At 55.5% G+C, this 15,801-nt stretch overlaps 2 protein-coding genes across 6 annotated transcripts; both read left to right on the top strand.

Annotated features, from left to right (window-relative positions):
* Positions 1 to 1,129: 1,129 nt before the first annotated feature.
* FADS6 (fatty acid desaturase 6) lies at positions 1,130 to 5,535 on the top strand. The gene is made up of 6 exons (XM_052688115.1): positions 1,130 to 1,713; positions 2,505 to 2,671; positions 2,865 to 3,045; positions 3,666 to 3,853; positions 4,252 to 4,431; positions 5,038 to 5,535. The coding sequence occupies exons 1-6, from the start codon at positions 1,362 to 1,364 to the stop codon at positions 5,185 to 5,187; spliced, it is 1,218 nt and encodes a 405-aa protein (XP_052544075.1). The 5' UTR covers positions 1,130 to 1,361; the 3' UTR covers positions 5,188 to 5,535.
* A 926-nt stretch (positions 5,536 to 6,461) lies between these two features.
* Positions 6,462 to 15,381, top strand: FDXR (ferredoxin reductase). Of its 5 annotated transcripts, none has more exons than XM_052688003.1 (12): positions 6,462 to 6,515; positions 6,876 to 6,973; positions 8,424 to 8,519; positions 10,073 to 10,195; positions 10,309 to 10,422; positions 10,737 to 10,838; positions 11,903 to 12,010; positions 12,230 to 12,314; positions 12,962 to 13,146; positions 13,458 to 13,629; positions 14,114 to 14,287; positions 14,995 to 15,381. In XM_052688003.1, exons 1-12 carry the CDS (start codon positions 6,476 to 6,478, stop codon positions 15,123 to 15,125), a joined length of 1,428 nt encoding a protein of 475 aa, XP_052543963.1. In that variant the 5' UTR covers positions 6,462 to 6,475; the 3' UTR covers positions 15,126 to 15,381. The 5 variants fall into 5 exon arrangements, with proteins under 5 accessions (XP_052543963.1, XP_052543965.1, XP_052543964.1 ...); XM_052688005.1 differs by having other exon boundaries at positions 6,466 to 6,488; XM_052688004.1 differs by lacking the exon at positions 6,462 to 6,515 and adding an exon at positions 6,678 to 6,803.
* Positions 15,382 to 15,801: the final 420 nt, after the last annotated feature.

The raw sequence follows: 15,801 nt of genomic DNA, 5'->3' as shown, positions 1-15,801 counted from the left end.
TCTCATTGCTCCTGGTCCTGATGGTGATGCCCACCTCCAACATTGCCACAGGATCCGTGCTGCCCCATCCTGCAGCTGTTAGATGGTTAGCTGTGCTGCAGCTCGCCTCTCGCCCTCTGGCATTGAGAGCAGCTTCTCACTGTGCTGCCACCATCCTCTGGCGGTGACACTGCGAGTGGGATGAACTCCTGCTCTGTTCCTTCGGTGATGAAGGCGTTGCTCAGTTGCCATGGAGGCTTGCTGGGGCTCCAGATGCTGAGTTTCATTTAGTGACTCTGGAAACTCCTTCACAAAGTGAGCAGAGAGCACACTGCAGAGCTGCTAGATCTTCTCTCTCAGATTTTCCCTTTTGCAGAGTGTGATTCTATTTTATTTATTTTTAATTATTCCAGGTGTGACACGAATCCCCTGGGGCTCAGAACGTGGTGCAGTGCTGGGTGAGGCTCACCTCCCTGTGGGTCACTGCAGGGGTCGGCTGAGCCCAGAGCCCATCCCAGTTTGGGGCCGTGGCAGCACGGCATCAGGTGCAGCAAAGCAGGTGTCGGTGCTGTGGAGTCTGGGGGGAGCAACGCCTTCTTGTTGAGACGGTGCAGCTTTTGGTGAGGAGAAATAAAGAATAAATTCCAGTGCCCCGAAGACGAAGTGATGGTTGATAGCCCTTCTCCATAGGGCTCAGGGGTCTGTGCACGTGTCCTAGAAGCTTTCAGTCCCTGTGATTTCTGGGAGACAGTGATGGAAGGGAGGAAGTTCTTACAAAACCCGTGGAAACAGCACGGAAAGGAGGAGGCTCCCGTGGGTGTCGGTGCTGCAGTAGAGGCACAGCGGTGCTGTTCGTTTCCTCCTCCGCAGCTCGCTGTTCCCCGATGGATCCCACCTCCCCGCGATGGGCTCCGGAGGAAAGGAAGCCCTGTCCCCTGTCCCAGATGCTCTGCCTGGGTTTTCTGGTGCTGTTGCTGGCTTTCGGCTCCTTTCTCTTCAGCATCCCCTCGCGCCTCTCCGTCACTTTCCCACCTTTATCCTGGCCCTCCCCGAAATGGGCAGCGCGGATTCCTGCGGTTGCTCATCTGCATTCAGCCTCCTCCCCGGCCGGCCCCGCTCCTCCCTCCCTTACCTCCGCGGCGTCGGGAAGAGCTGCGTGCGGGGCCGGCGCTGCGCCTCCGCGCCCTCCTCGGCTTCGGGGTTACGCGATCGTTATCGCTATTTTTTCCTTCCTCGCCCTTCCCCCTGTCCTTCAGCCGGCGCGGCGGAGCCTTGCGGCAGCGCTGGGCACTGAGGGACGCGGGAGGGACGAGGCCGCCGCCGGGGCAGCGGGGCTCTGCGCTGAGCGTCGCTGCTGTGCGCCGGCCGCGCTCGGCGGGGAGATGCCTCTGGAGGACGGCGGTGCGGCCAGGCGGAGCGGGCGGCATCCCTGCGGCGTCACCGGCTGCGAGGGGACGCGGGACGCCCCGCACCGGGCCGAGCCGGCTCCCCGTGTCAGCGGGACGGAGGAGATGGTGGAGGATGAGGAGCTGTGGCCGGAGCGGGATGATGGAGACGTGACCTCTGGACGGGGAGAAGAGGCGTGCGGGGCTCTGCAGCGGGCGGGGAGTGGGGACGCGCTGATGGCCGAGCTCTCAGAGAGAGTGCAGGAGGTGGTGCGGAGCAGCGGCTGGTGGGAGAGGCACGGCGTGGACATCTGCATCCTCAGCTGCAGTCTCCTAGCGCTGCCAGCAGGTAAGAATCCCCCCCTCCAATAGGGGTCCCGCTGCCTTCTCGCTGCTTTCACATTGGTGATGCTGAGAGCAAGGGAGTTTGTTTGTGTTGGAAGCCTATTAGCAGCCTGTCAAGCTGTAACAAAACTGCAGTAAACCTTTTACCCGGTGCTGGGGCATCCTGACCTCGCTGGAGACCTGCGCTGTGTAACAAAGGGGAACTGAGGTGGAAAGGAGCTGTGCGTGCCCAGCAGCTGGGCAGGGAGACCCGCGGGGTTTGGGTGTGGATGCCCTGAGCAACGGCGGGTGAGGGGGAGCTGGGCTGGGCTCACGGGGCTGATTCTGCTTTTGAACACCCGGGACTACTGAAATCATCACAGAACTGCCTTTGTCCCCACAAATATCCTGTCCTGGATGAGTCTGTAAATCTGTGTAGGCACAAAACTGCCAGCAAGTCCGTCCAACATATAGAGCACCGTGGTTTTCGCAGTGGGTTGTTCTCTCTTGCACACATCCTGGGGTTCCTCTGGTTTGCTCCTGAAGCTGAGCAGTCAGGGTGTGTAGGTTCCCTTGCTGGGATGGGAACAGCTGGGTGCCTCCCTAGCCGTGTCTGCTGCCATCGCAGCTGGGAGCTCAGCCACAAAGGGTGCTGTGCAGGGATACTGACTGGCTCAGGCAGTTCAAATACCTGTAATTATGTCTGAAAAACAAGTTTAGGGCAGCAGTCAGTTGTTTTAGTGTGGCAACACCTCTAAGTCCTGGCTGTGTGTGGAGAAGTGATGACGGAGCTCCTGCCCCGGGCTTTTTCCACAGGATTTCTATGCCTGCGTTCAGCCCACGCCATCCCTTTCCTGGCAGGCATCCTCACCCTTGGCGTGGGATATCACACCCTGGCTGTGAAGGGCAGCCACCTGGCCAGCCACAACGCCCTGACCAAGTCCAGGTCCTGGGGCAAAGTGTGGGCTGTCTTCTTCATTGAGGTGAGTGTGATTTGATGGCCCCCAAAAAACCCCATCAGCACCTCTCCACTGAGCACTGGGAATATTGCCCATGGAAGGGGGTGAGTGGCGGGGATGGTTTCTGCTCCGAGAAGAAATTTCTCCTAATACCCAACCTGAACTTCCCATTGTGCAACTTAAGGCCGTTACCTCTCGACCTTTCTCTCTCACCCAGTTCTGCTCAGCATTCACTGCCGAGCAGGCCAGCTACAACCACGTGAAGCTCCACCATGGCTACACCAATGTCATTGGCCTGGGGGACTCCAGCACCTGGAAGCTGCCTTTCCTGAACCGCTACGTCTATTTGTTCATCGCGCCGCTCGCCGTGCCCATCATAACCCCCCTGGTTGCACTAGGTGTGTGCCTTGGGCTGGGATGCTGGGCATGCTGAGCTCACTCACACCTCTCCTTTCTGCTGATGCTCAGAAACGCTTTGATCAAGCACTGAAAGCTCTGACAAAAGCTCTCCTGAGCTTAAAGTGCCCCAGATTTGTTTCCCTTTCATTTGGATATCTGGGCATAGCAAGGTTTGGGTGGGTGGGTCAGTGGTGTTCGATGTGTGCACAGGGGTGGGATGGGCACCAGGAGCAGACAGAGCAGTGACTTGGAAGAAATAATAGTGCCGAGAACTGACTGAGGGAGAAGAGCCCAGGAACTACTGACAGACTATTGGAGCACTGCCCCTGGGCAAAGCTGGAAGTGGAGGCAGCCACTGGGCACTGGAGATGAGTGTGCATCCAAATGCTCGAGTGTCCCATCACCTCCCTTAATGCTGGGATGGGGTCCTGCCATGGGGACACCTCCAACCCCCAAAACAAGCGTTATCGTACGGTCGTGAGGTTGGAAAAGATCACTGAGACCATGAAGTCCAACCCCAACCCATGCCTGCTAAGCCACGTCACTAAGTTTGGGAGAAAGGGAGACAAAGAGCGGATGGGCCACCACCACGTTCCAGTTCTTTCTCTTCCTGGCACAGACTTGCTGAGAAACGTGGAGATGAGGGCCGCCCTCCGCACTGTCTGCCTCATGTCGCTGGGGCTGTGCTGCCACTACTGCCTGCTGCGCCACGTCTCAGGCTTCCAGTCGCCGTGGTCTGCCCTGCTCTGCATGCTGCTCACCCGCTCTCTCCTGGCCCACCCCTACATCCACGTCAACATATTCCAGGTGGGAATGAAGCTCTAAGAGGTCCCAGTGGTGCTGGGCATCTGCCTGACCTTGCAGACTGTCATCAGCTCAAGTTGAGCAATCCTGGCTGTAATCTCCATTGTGCTGATGTAATGGGAACACTGCAGGGGGAAAGGAAAAAACCTAGGGTTGTGGAGCAGGAAAGGCTGGGTGATGTCTCTCTGTGGCCCGTGGAGCTGGGGTGTTGGTGTGTTTTGCATATGGAGATGCAAATGGAGATGCAGCTCCTGGGCTGGAGGGAGGAGCCTGGCACAACAGCTTGGGGTTCTGCAGGGGCACAGGGCCTGAGGGTGGTAGACAGGTAGACACACAGGGCCTGTGTGTGCTGTGGGCTCACGGATAGGAGGGTGGAACAACCCAGTGTGCCTCTCCTGCAGCACATCGGCCTCCCCATGTTTGCAGCCGATCGGAAGCCCAAGCGCATTCAGCAGATGAGTCTGGGTGTGCTCAACCTGCCCCGCAATGCACTGCTTGACTGGTGCTTCGGCCACTCGCTCATCAGCTGCCATGTGGAGCACCACCTCTTCCCCAGCCTGTCTGACAACATGTGTCTCAAGGTGAGTCAGTCCCTGCCTCAGTGTGGTGTAGGGGTCCTCCTGCCTCTCCACGTGGGATGCATCTCATGCACCATGCAAACTGTTATGATTTCACCTGGGGTCTGTGCCGGGCTCCAATGGTTTTGGTTGTGCCCATCCTTGTTGCCTCAAGGGATGCATTGAAAATTTGGAATGCTGTCCTTGGCAGGAGGAGATTCAAAGGCTGGGATCTCCATCCCATAACACCTTATTTTCAATCTCATTTATGGATGAGAATGAAGCTATTGTGAGGAGGCTGCATTGGGCAGTTCATGTCACACTGGGGTGGGTAGGAGCGGCCCCTTGTCCCTCCCGCCCCCATCGCATGGGGATAAACACAGGCACAAGTGGGAGCATGTGGGGCCGACCCTCATGAAAAGCCTCCTTAAAGAATCCATCCTAATTCTACAAAGGCCAGGGGAACTCCCTGAATTGCTGCCATTGGATACCACCTTCCTCTTAATTTTCACAGCAAAGCTGTTGCAGCTGATGTGCCCTCCCGCACCCCACTGGGGATGGCTGCCTCCTCTGGGCAGGGCCGTGCTCGGGCCCAGCCTGCGAATGCAGAAAGTCCCTTTGTCTCCACAGATCAAACCTGTGGTGTCGCAGTACCTGAAGGAGAAGCGGCTGCCCTACAATGAGGACACCTATGGCTCCAGGCTCCAGCTCTTCCTGCAGAAGTATGAGGAACTGATGGTCCACGCACCGCCCATCACAGAGCTGGTGGGCATCCAGTGAGCTGGGGCCAACTGCCTGCAGGAAACATTCCTCCCAGTGTCCTGGTGCTGAGCAGCAGGCGCTGTGCAGGGACTGAGCTGGGGTTGTGCCCCTCTGGAGCTGCTTATGGACAGAGTTCGGTTCTACCCGCACTGCTTTCATGCTTGGGAGGGTGAAGCAAAGCCCCATCGGCTGCGTCCTCGTTGGAAGCAGCAGGTGGCAGGGCTGTGTCACCGTGTGCTGCCAGGGGTTGTGGAAAGATGTGGGGGGGCAGGGGTTGTTACTGCCACTGTGCTTTACCTGGCTGGGATGGGGGAATCTGTCTCTTCTGGGAACATGGAATTGGCAAATTCAGCCCCAGGTGTTGAAGTGGATCTTTATTTCTGCTTTTTGTCATTGGAACAATTAATGTGGGGATCCCATGTGGAGGGCTGCAAGGCAGCTGTCCAGCCTGGACAGTGCTGGGGATGCTCAGCTTCTGCTTACAAAGGAGATTCCTGGCCCTGTGCTCAGCACCCCTGCTTTCTGCCCCTTTTTATGGGTGCTGTTACTGTAGGGATTGGGACAATGATGCTGAAGGTACGAATGTCCTCTGAAGCTATGGGAAGCTGCTCTTCTCCATGCAACTGTGTGAAAGGAGCATGCAATGAAGCACAGGGCCAGCTGCCTGCCACAGCAGGAACCAATTTCCAAGATGAGAAAGCATGTGGCTTTTACAACCCTTATTAAAACTAGCTTCTAGCGGTGAAATCGGCCTTAATTGCTTTTAAAAAGCCCTTTTAGTGCTTGTCTGTGTGCCTTGGCAGCTGTACAACCCGTAAGTATCTTCTGCCCCCGGTGGTGGGCCGGGCACTGGGGCTCCTGCTGCCCTGTGCGGGGGAATGAGGAGATGAAATGGTGGCTCTCCTGGGGCTGGAGCTGCCCTGTGCTGCCGCATCCTTTGCAGGGATGTTGTGTGTGCTCTGGGTTTGGTAGCACGGTCTCTACTGCACAGGAGGATGGTTTAATAACCCGTCTCTGAGCTCTCCTTCTCCTGGACGCTTTTGCAGCTCCTCTCTCTCGAAAATAAATAAAGAAATGCTATTCAGAGTGGAAATTAACCGCGCTTCCCGCCCCGCCCGGGGTACCGTGGAGGCTTCACCCATAGAGAGGGCCGGCCAGAACGGCGCCGAGACCTCCCTTCCCTTCCCTCCCTTCCTCTCTATGCTCCTTCCGGCCAGCCGCACGCCTCCATTGGCTGTCCGCGCCGCGGGGGAGGGTTTATGCTAAGTACCGCCTCGCCATTGGTCGCGGGGAGGTGGCAGGCGGGATGGGACCGGGCGGTGCGTGCTGGAGGGGCGGCGGGGCCGGTGAGGGGCGCAGGGCGGGGGGAAGCGGGGCTGCGGCATCGGGCTGCAGGGCGCCGGGAGCGCGATGGAGGAGCCCGGGGAGCCACGTGCCTCAGTGGTCGCCGTGAGGGAGCGAGGCGGGGCGGGGCGACGGGGCGGCTCCGAGAACGCCAAGGCCGCGGGGGGGGGGAGGGCGGCTGCGACCTCGGAGCGGTTCCTCGGGTGTGTGGGACCGAGGGACAGAGAACGCGGCCGCGGGCTGCACTCCGCCACCGGCGAGGCCATCGATGGCGGCTCCCGCCCGCGCGGGTGCGTGCTGCAGGGCGGGGCGGGGAGCCGCGGGTCGGCCGGCCTCAGCCGCTCTGTACCTTCTACCCGCAGGACTCCGGCGCTGGCTGTCCTCGCGTACCCCGGCCCCGAGGATCTGCGTGGTGGGCAGCGGCCCCGCGGGGTTCTACACGGCTCAGCACATCCTGAAGGTAGCGGGGCCGGGGCTGGGGCCGACGGAGGGGTCTGGGAGCTCCGGGGATGTGGGAGCGGTTCTGTGGGCACCTCTCCTTACTGCGGCTCGGAGCGGCCCTGGCCCTGCGGAGTCATCCTTTCTCTGCGGGGCTGGGACGGGCTGCGCTGCCCCTGGGTCATTTGGGCCAAAATACAGCCTGGCCCTGTTGCTGTGAGTTATGACCCGGTGATGCCAAAGGATGAAATGCCTCCCTGTGAGGACAGTCTGAGAAAGCTGGGTCTGTTCGGCCTGGAGAAGGGAAGGCTCTGGGGAGAACTGAGAGAGGCCTTCAGTATTTAAAAGGGGGCTATAAGAGAGGAGGCAGACACCTTAGCAGGGTCTGTTGTAACAGGACAAGGGGAAACGTTTTCAAACTAAAAGAGAGGAGAATTGGTTGGATATAAGGAACAGTTTTTTACAGTAAGGGTAGTGAAGAGCTGGCACAGGCTGCACAGAGAGGTGGTGGATGCTCTTTCCCTGAAGATGCCCGCAGTCAGGCTGGAGGGGGCTCTGAGCAACCTGTTCGAGCTGTAGGTGTCCCTGCTGATTGCTTTGGGGTTGGAACAGATGAACTTTAAATGTCTCTTCCAAATGAAATGATTTAAGAGTTCTGTGACTCTTCTAGAATCAAATAACCAGCAGAGATCTGATTTGTCTGGAGGTGTTGCTCACCAACGCAGGTGACATTCCCTGCCTTCCTGACTCCTTCTCCACTTGAAGTGGGACAGAAGGGTAATCCTTTGCCCTGTAGGTGTTAGTGCTTCAGCTAATCCCTGATGGGAAATGAGACTAATATAAAACTGATCGGCTGGTACTGACCAGAGGTACATCAGCTTAACCCCAGCATTAAACTGCTCTGTGATGTCTGTGATATGTTTTGGAAATTAGCTGTTGCTAAGCCTCAGGGACAAATTTCAGGGCTGCCTGATCTCCAGGAAGAAGCTGACTGAAAATAAAAGATAGTAAAAGCCTTACAGCAAAACATCTGCGTAAAGCTGTGGCCCAGACCTGGAGGTGACTCAGCTCAGGGTGCCCTCAGGCTCTTGGCACATCTTAACCAGCACAGAGGGGGCTGTGTTTGGTGCCCTTTGCCCAGCAAGGCAGCCGTGAGGTCAGCATAGAGGCAGGGCTGTGGGATGAGAGTGAGGAGAGAGCCCCAGAAAAGTACTGTTATTGGCTTTACATTCTGTTGCATCTTGCAGTCTGAGCTGGCAGAAGCAGGTAATGACTTGTGTGTAAAGGACCTTTTTAAGAGTCTGGAACAGATGACTTCCCTTCTCTTCACCAGTTTCTGGCTACAGGATTTTTGTGCAGCATTCCCTCTTGCCCTGCATTTCCCCCAGCAGTGGGCGAGCAGTGTGTGTCCCTCCCGAGCTGCTGGGCTTCACGAGGCCTTTCCTCATTCCTTAACCTTTACTCCCCTTTAGCACCATGACCTGGCACAAGTGGACATCTATGAGAAGCTGCCTGTTCCATTTGGGCTCGTCCGTTTTGGAGTGGCACCGGATCACCCTGAAGTGAAGGTCAGTGCTGACTTCTTCCCTTGCCCACATGTTGGAACGTGGTGGTGAGCGCAGGCCAGGCAGCTGGCCTCATGGCTCGCTATGATCAGGGGCTGCTGTGTTGAAGTAGTCCTTCAGTGTCTTCAAAGCCTTAATCTCTTTGCCCATACTGAGGCTGTGGCCTGGAGATAGACAAGAACTGGCTTCAGGGCTCTGAATACAGGGTCAGAAACACTGTCTGTGTGATGGCAAGTACTGCTCTGAGATTGGCTCCCTGCATTGTTGAGGCTGGCCTGCAACAACAGCAAGGAGCACTGGGCTGCATCAAAAGCAGTGTGGCCAGCAGAGCGGGGAGGTGATCTTGCCCCTCTGCTCTGTGCTGGTGGGGCCTCTTCTGTGAGGTGACCTGATAGCAGCCTGCAGTATCCAAAAGAAAGCTATAGGAAAGAAGGGGACAGACTCTTAAGCAGGATATGTGGTGATAGAACAAAGGGAAATGGTTTCAAGCTCAAAAAGAGTAGATTTAGGTTGGATATAAGGAAAAAATCTTTTATGGCGAGGCTGGTGAGGCACTGGAACAGGCTGCACAGAGATGTGGTGGATGCCAGAGCACTTTGTGCTGATGGATGTTCATCTATTCCGCAGTACTGCAGCAGTGGCACTGACTGCTCCTCTTGTGCTCTGCCCTAGCCTGGGTGTGCTGAGACCTTACTTGGTGTCAGTGATTGGAAAAATGTGGATCTGCTGTGGGGATGATGGAGCTGGGATGTGGGTGCATACCTGAGTGAGAAGAAGTTGAATCAAGGAGCTCTTCTAAATCAGTCATTTTCCTTTGCCTTGCAGTGAGTGAGAATTGTGTGGAGAGATAGATGTTGTACCTGAGGTGGAGGTGGTTGCAGTGGGAGGACGAGGAGATCCAAACACAGCAATATTTTGTCATGGTTACCCCATTTAATCTCAGGAGATTGTCAGACCAAAATGCATGCATTTTTTATCTGAAAAATGGAAGGTATGGATGTAAAGTATGTACATGGTTTTGGGGTAACTTCATTCCGCTGTCTCTGTCTGCTTGTACCAGCAGTGGCTCTGCTGATCAGCCTCAGTCACTCAGAAGAAAGGACTTGGACTGCTTCCTCCCTTGGTGTAGTGGCTTTCAGGAAGACTTGAAACCAGTAGGGTCGGGCAGGCAGCACCCTGAGTGGAAGGGGTTGTTTGACAGGGCTCCCTTGCAAGCCTCACCTTGTGAAGGAGCGTTCTCCTACAGCAGGCTTTACACAGGGAGGGGCTGAGGGTATTAAAATGATCCCATGTCCTCCAGGTGGGTGCAAAAAGTCAGTTTTTGTTTCCACAGGGGGAGGTGGAAACTGTGCCAAGCTGCCTCTCTGTTTGTGTGACAGTGAGTTAGTTATCTGCGAGTGCTGACGGATAAGAGCCTCAGAATAACCAAATCAAAGACAGGGAGAAACGTTTCAAGGCCGAGAGGAATGGGGGCAGCGTCCTCCTGTGAGCGTGGACCTTGGCCCAGCTGTGGTCTGAACATGATGTCGCTTGTTTGATCTGTTTGATCTTGGCAGAATGTGATCAACGCGTTCACGCAGACTGCGCGTTCGGAGCGCTGCGCCTACTATGGCAATGTCACCGTGGGCAGGGACGTCACGGTGGGAGAGCTGCAGCAGGCGTACCATGCCGTGGTGCTGGTGAGTGAGGAGGGCAGCCGTGGGGTGTCCTGCAGAGCAATTGCCAGAAGGGCAGACTGGTGATTCAGTGCTGAACGCTGCACGCGCCGGCTTTTCTGTGTCTGTGTTCCTAGAGTTACGGTGCTGAAGACAACCGGGTTTTGGGGATCCCAGGGGAAAACCTGTGTGGGGTTTTCTCAGCCCGAGCCTTTGTGGGCTGGTACAACGGACTGCCTGAGAACCGGGCTGTGAGTACGGCCGTTTGTTTCCCTGCCTTTCCTTCCCATGCTGTATCTGAACGCTGACATCCAGCTCCAGATTAAATCCTGGAAGGCCTGCCATTGCAAACGATTAGCAAGAGCCACGTCAAATCCTTCTTAGATGGTAGAAATGTGAACAATTTGCACATCAGTGAGAGCAGATTAACTGGCTCTGTAGGTTGGCAGTGTATTTTGGCTGGGACCCGCAGAAGGGAATTCGGGTGGTAGGCGTGGGTCTGGGGGGGTGGGTGTCATAGAGGCCTGGTGAGTTTGCTCATGGAAGGGCCTTCTGCTCCCTGCAGCTGAAGCCTGACCTAAGCTGTGAAACAGCGCTGATCCTGGGCCATGGCAACGTGGCTCTGGATGTCGCCCGCATCCTCCTTTCTCCACTGGATTTCCTCAGGGTGAGTTGGGGTGCCATGAAGATGGGGAGTGACCCAGAGTTGCTCTCTGCTGGGTGGGTGCTGGACTTCTCTGGTTTCAGCCAACTCTGAGGAGAGAGAGAGAGAGAGCTGTTTCTGCTGAGAATATACTTCCTGAGCCCTGTTTGCCTTTGGGCTCTTTCACCAGGGAAAGCTGTTGTCCCACAATCCATGAGGTATGAACAAAAGTATGGAGCCATTCTAGTGCCTAAAAAGTTGAGCTTTATTTCTTACAAGAATTAAAGGAGGAGCTCCTCGCTCTTTTCTGCCACCAAACCTTAGGCTTCTTCTGTTTGCTTCTTTTCCTGCTGTTGCTGTGGGCTGCAGCCAGGCTCCCGATGGCAGCACTGGAGACACTGGTTGCTGTGTGCTGGTCCAAGCCAGGGGGCCTCTTCTGCTGCTGTGCTCTGGTGTGCTTTGGCTGCTCTGCACAGCTGTTGCCCCAGATGTTAGCAGCAAGGGCTCTCCCTCCTGGAGAGCTGCCATGAGGTTGGTTACAGCTGTGCAGCAAGTTCCTGTATTAATGTCTAAATTTAAAACAAACAAAAAAAAAAAAAACAAAAAAACCAATACAAATTGGAGGCTCTGGCAACGAGTAGCAGTTCTTTGTGTTTGTGCTTGGAGCTGCCTGGGTCAAGCAGGCATTGATTTAAGCAGTGTATTGTAGTGGGTTTCACTTAGGTGCCTGTATATCCTGAAATGGGAGATGACCCAACAAAACTATAAGCACTCCAAAATAAAGGTCACTGGAAGGCTCTGTTAGACCCATGGTTAACCTGCATGTGGCGAGTGGCCGGGGGCGATCTCTTGAGGTGTTGGCTCATTGCCCCGCACGGTGTAGCCTCAGAGAGTTCAGTGATGAGGGTCTGGCTGTTCAAATAGCTTTGTGCAAAGGCAGATGAGTTGCTTTCCGTCCTTGTCCAGGCTCTGTACGTACGGCCTGCTTTTCTGCTGGTTTTTTTTCACCTTCAGAGGCTGTGCCTTCCTCTTGCTCCCTGCAGATCTGACCTCATCCCACTCTCCTGTCACATGTCTTTGTCCTGCAGAAGACAGACATCACTGAGTGCTCCTTGGCAGCTCTAGCCTGCAGCAAGGTGAAGCGCGTGTGGCTGGCTGGGAGAAGGGGGCCTCTCCAAGTTGCTTTCACTATCAAGGTAAGGCTCTCTCTCTCTGGAGGGGGTGCTGGAGGGCAGCGTTCTCCTTAGAGTTGGAACCCAGGCTGCCCTTCTCCATTGGGGAGAGGCAGTCTGTCAATGGATGTGGGAGACACCCACTTCCTGCAGCCATTTGCTGGCTCCCGGTCTGGACTTGCCTAGGGCTGTTGGGTGGCATTTCTGCATCAGAGGTAACATCTCCCTGCCTGCAATTCCCAGGAGCTGCGGGAGTTGATAAATCTGCCTGGTACCCAACCTGTCCTGAACCCAGCTGACTTCACAGGCCTTGAAAATGCTGTTAAAGGTGAGGAAAGTGTGTCGTGTTCCTTCAGACAGGGACTCACCTCGACAGACAAACATTCAAGAGTGTTCTGGAGGTGCTCAGAACGTGCATCAGAGAAATTCTTGTTGTGTGCATGGCATGTGAAAGACAGGTGGTGTGGCTTGTTCTCAGAGTGATGGGAGGCCTCAGAGAGCAGGGAGCAGCCTATTTCTCTGTTTCCACAGCAGCGTTGTTTCTTGGAATATAGTAGCTGTCTGAGTGATGAGGGTGGGAGGCTTGGGATGTCTGAGAGAGCCTTTCATGAGAGGTCTCAAGGCTTTTGATTTAAAAGCCTCCTGCAGAGTGAGAAAGAAAAAGCACTGAGCTCAGGGATGTCCAGAGACTTGCTCTTCTCCACAGGCTGCTGCCTCCGAGTGCCAGCAGGACAGCAGCATTACAAGCTTTGATTTGTGTGTCCCACTGGCCTCAAGCCTCAGGAGCTCTCCTGGGCACTTTGACTTCCCATTTGTCATCTCAAAGGTGCTGAACCCCCTGCTGCATGACGAACTCCAAATGGACATTCACACATCACTGAGAACTGCCTTGATGTGGCCATGCCGTGTCCTCAGGGGCTTTGCTGACATTCCTTTCTGACCTGAAGGTCTCTCTCTTTCTCTCTCTCTTCTTAGATGCCCCCAGGCCCAGGAAACGACTGACTGAGCTGATGATCAAAACGGCCCTGGAGAAGCCCAGGGAGAAGGCAGCAGTCCCCCGGCAGTGGGGCTTGAAGTTCCAGCGTAGCCCCCAGGAGGTGCTGCCCACCGCCGATGGGACGCGGGTGAGGGGCGTCCGCATGGCCCTGACCCGCTTGGAGGTACGGCTGCAGGGTCCTCCTGGGTGCCAGAATGGCCGTAGCAGAGCTGGGGATGGAGCAGTACATCCCCGTAGCCCTTGGCAGCCGTTGTCTATAAGATGACTTCACAACCTCTCGCTGTTTGGAGAGGCTCATGGCTGCCTTAGAAGCTGGTTCTACCACCAAGAGCCGCTCCGTTTTTAAAGCAGCTCTTTCCCATCGCTGCTGCAGAAGGGCCTTTAGCAGTTTCCCTGAGGATGAAGGGTACCTGAAGTGTCTGTGCTCTTCGTCTGGTGACTGGCTTATCGCCAGCAGCCTCTTCCCTCTCTCAGGGCTTAGGTGACTCTGCCAAAGCTGTCCCCACTGGAGACGTGGAGGAGCTGGAGTGCGGGCTGGTGCTCAGCAGCATTGGCTACCGGAGCCTGCCCCTGGAGCCAGCGGTGCCTTTCGACGCCCAGCACGGCATTATCCCCAACAGCCTGGGCAGAGTGAGGGGTGTTCCAGGTCTGTACCACGGACGCCCCTGGATGTGTGTGGAGCGTGGCTGGTGTGCTGAGGGCTTTGAGTTGGGAAGCCTTGCTCACCGAGGGCACCAAGACACGGCAGCTGTGCAGAAAACAGAAAATCAGCTCCTTCTGTCAGACTTAAAAACCTGTCCCAGTCCCAGCTAACATTAGAGGCGTGCGGTTTTTAGCAAACAGCTCTGAAGGACATGTTTATTTTTCGTTTTATTAGGCCTTGGAGTCTTGTTACTGAAGCCGTACAGCCCATTTGGCTGCTTGGTGCTAGTCTGGAGGTGCACAAGTTCCTGTGACAGCACTGTCAGAGCACTGTACTCTGTCCCCAAAGCAGGCGTGCATCGTGCTGCTGTCTGCAGCTTGATGTGACATATGTGACATCCAAAGCTGGGACAGGGCAAGAACCTGCATCCACGAGGGTCCGTGGTCCCGTGCCAGACTGAGCCTGGCTGCTGTGTGTGCCCATGCAGGTCTGTACTGCAGTGGGTGGGTGAAGAGAGGACCTGTGGGAGTGATCATCACCACCATGAATGACAGCTTTGACACTGCCCAGTCTGTGCTGGAGGATCTCCAAGGGGGTGTGCTGGATGTGACCGTCTCCAGAGAAGGTTTTGGGGCTGTGGGTAGCATCCTGCGTAGTCGAGGTGAGTGTGTGTCAGCCTCTAGCAGCTAGCATGAAGCGTGGCGGAGACGGATCCTGGATCTGGGTATCCTGGGGCAGTGAGTCCAAAGTGCCACCTTTGGGAGCCAAGCAGGGAAAGGGGTTGTGCTGCTATTTTGCCGTTCTGAAGTGCGGGGAGAGCAGGGCTTGGATTCTCAGAAAGTCGGCGTCGTTGCTGTGGTTAATGACCACTTTCTGGGAAAGGCCATTAAGAGCAGCATGGGCCATGGACACGATGTCACTGCCAGTGGTGTAGACAGTGAGTTGTTGCTCTTGAATGGTTTTCCTAGCAATCCTTCCAGGCAAATTGGGGAAAAGATTAAAATGCCTGAGAGAGTCATTTACTGCTGCAGTGTTTAAAGGCATTCAATTAAAATGTGTGTTTGCCTCTTAACTGTCTGAGGCTTAACAGTAACTGGAAGTGTTTTGTAAGTGCTTTGTCCCCTACGGTGATGCTGTGCTCACTGTTGTTATGGCTCGCAAAGGTCTGACTAATCAGATTTGACTGGAACCCGCATCTCTCTCCTCCTGGTGCTCGGAATTATTATTCCTGTGCGATGCTAAAGTCTGACGCCGTGTTGGAAAAGGGCAGGGTTTTCATGCACGTCAGGTCCCTGCTAATGGGGAGGTGAGGCTGAACTCATTTTCACTTGGTTGATGCCTCAGTCCTGTCTCTCACCATCACCCCAGGGATCCGTCCTGTTTCCTTCTCGGACTGGGAGAAGATAGATGCTGCCGAGGTGGCAAGAGGGAAAGCTGCTGGCAAACCCCGGGAGAAGATAGTAGATCCTCAGGAGATGCTGCAGCTGATCGGCCACTGAAGCTGCAGGGATGGCCCACACAGAACCGTCAGGGGCAGCACCAGGCTGGTTGCCGACCTGGGAACGAACGTGGCACTGGGGACCTGCTGGTAACAATGAACTCTGCCTTCCCTGAGTGAGTGACTCAGAACGGCTGGGGCTGTGGGCTGGCCCCACATCTCTGCTCCAGCTGTGGCTCCTGGGGGTGATTCGTGTTGCCTGGGTGCTTCTGGCATTGGCAGATTGGTCAGAGCAGTGAGATGTGTGCTTGGCAGGAGCAAGAAGCACAGAGAAACTTTCTTGTGTCTCACTGCCTCCCCTTCAAGCCTCAAGCCTTCATTGCCTTGTCATTCATGTGTAAGCAGGCTTTTTTTTTTTTTTTTTTTTTTTAAATAATAATTGTTTTAAAATAAACCTTTCCAGGAGAGACGATTTGGACCTGCCGCTTGAGTCTGGCTCCTTTGTGACTGCCTCGTTCTCAGGAGCTGCCAGCCCTGTGTGCGTCTGCTGCAGCTTGTGCCAGGGACAGCCAGCTCTTCTTGTGCTGTTTGCTGTCTGCCTGTAGGGAGCTCTAAACCAAACAGGGGCATTAACTTGCGTTCTGCCTTCCACAGTTGAACCCTGACAAAGCCTGGGTTCTGGCTTGTGGGGTGAAATGGGATAACAGGTGTGTAACTGCCTTGTTTTGGATCGCAGC

This window comes from Tympanuchus pallidicinctus, unplaced genomic scaffold, assembly GCF_026119805.1.
Source record: "Tympanuchus pallidicinctus isolate F22 unplaced genomic scaffold, pur_lepc_1.0 scaffold23, whole genome shotgun sequence".
Taxonomy (NCBI): domain Eukaryota; kingdom Metazoa; phylum Chordata; class Aves; order Galliformes; family Phasianidae; genus Tympanuchus; species Tympanuchus pallidicinctus.
Note: the sequence above shows the minus strand (reverse complement) of the source record. Positions and strands in the feature narration are given on the sequence as shown.

Excerpts from the sequence above, each read along its gene's own strand:
- FADS6 (XM_052688115.1), top strand. The coding sequence starts at position 1,362 with ATGCCTCTGGAGGACGGCGGTGCGGCCAGGCGGAGCGGGCGGCATCCC. Across the intron at positions 3,046-3,665 it reads AACCCCCCTGGTTGCACTAG|ACTTGCTGAGAAACGTGGAG; the intron begins GTGTGTGCCTTG and ends TTCCTGGCACAG. Across the intron at positions 4,432-5,037 it reads CTGACAACATGTGTCTCAAG|ATCAAACCTGTGGTGTCGCA; the intron begins GTGAGTCAGTCC and ends TTGTCTCCACAG.
- FDXR (XM_052688002.1), top strand. The coding sequence starts at position 6,782 with ATGGCGGCTCCCGCCCGCGCGGGTGCGTGCTGCAGGGCGGGGCGGGGA. Across the intron at positions 6,974-8,423 it reads CGGCTCAGCACATCCTGAAG|CACCATGACCTGGCACAAGT; the intron begins GTAGCGGGGCCG and ends ACTCCCCTTTAG. Across the intron at positions 14,288-14,994 it reads TAGCATCCTGCGTAGTCGAG|GGATCCGTCCTGTTTCCTTC; the intron begins GTGAGTGTGTGT and ends CCATCACCCCAG.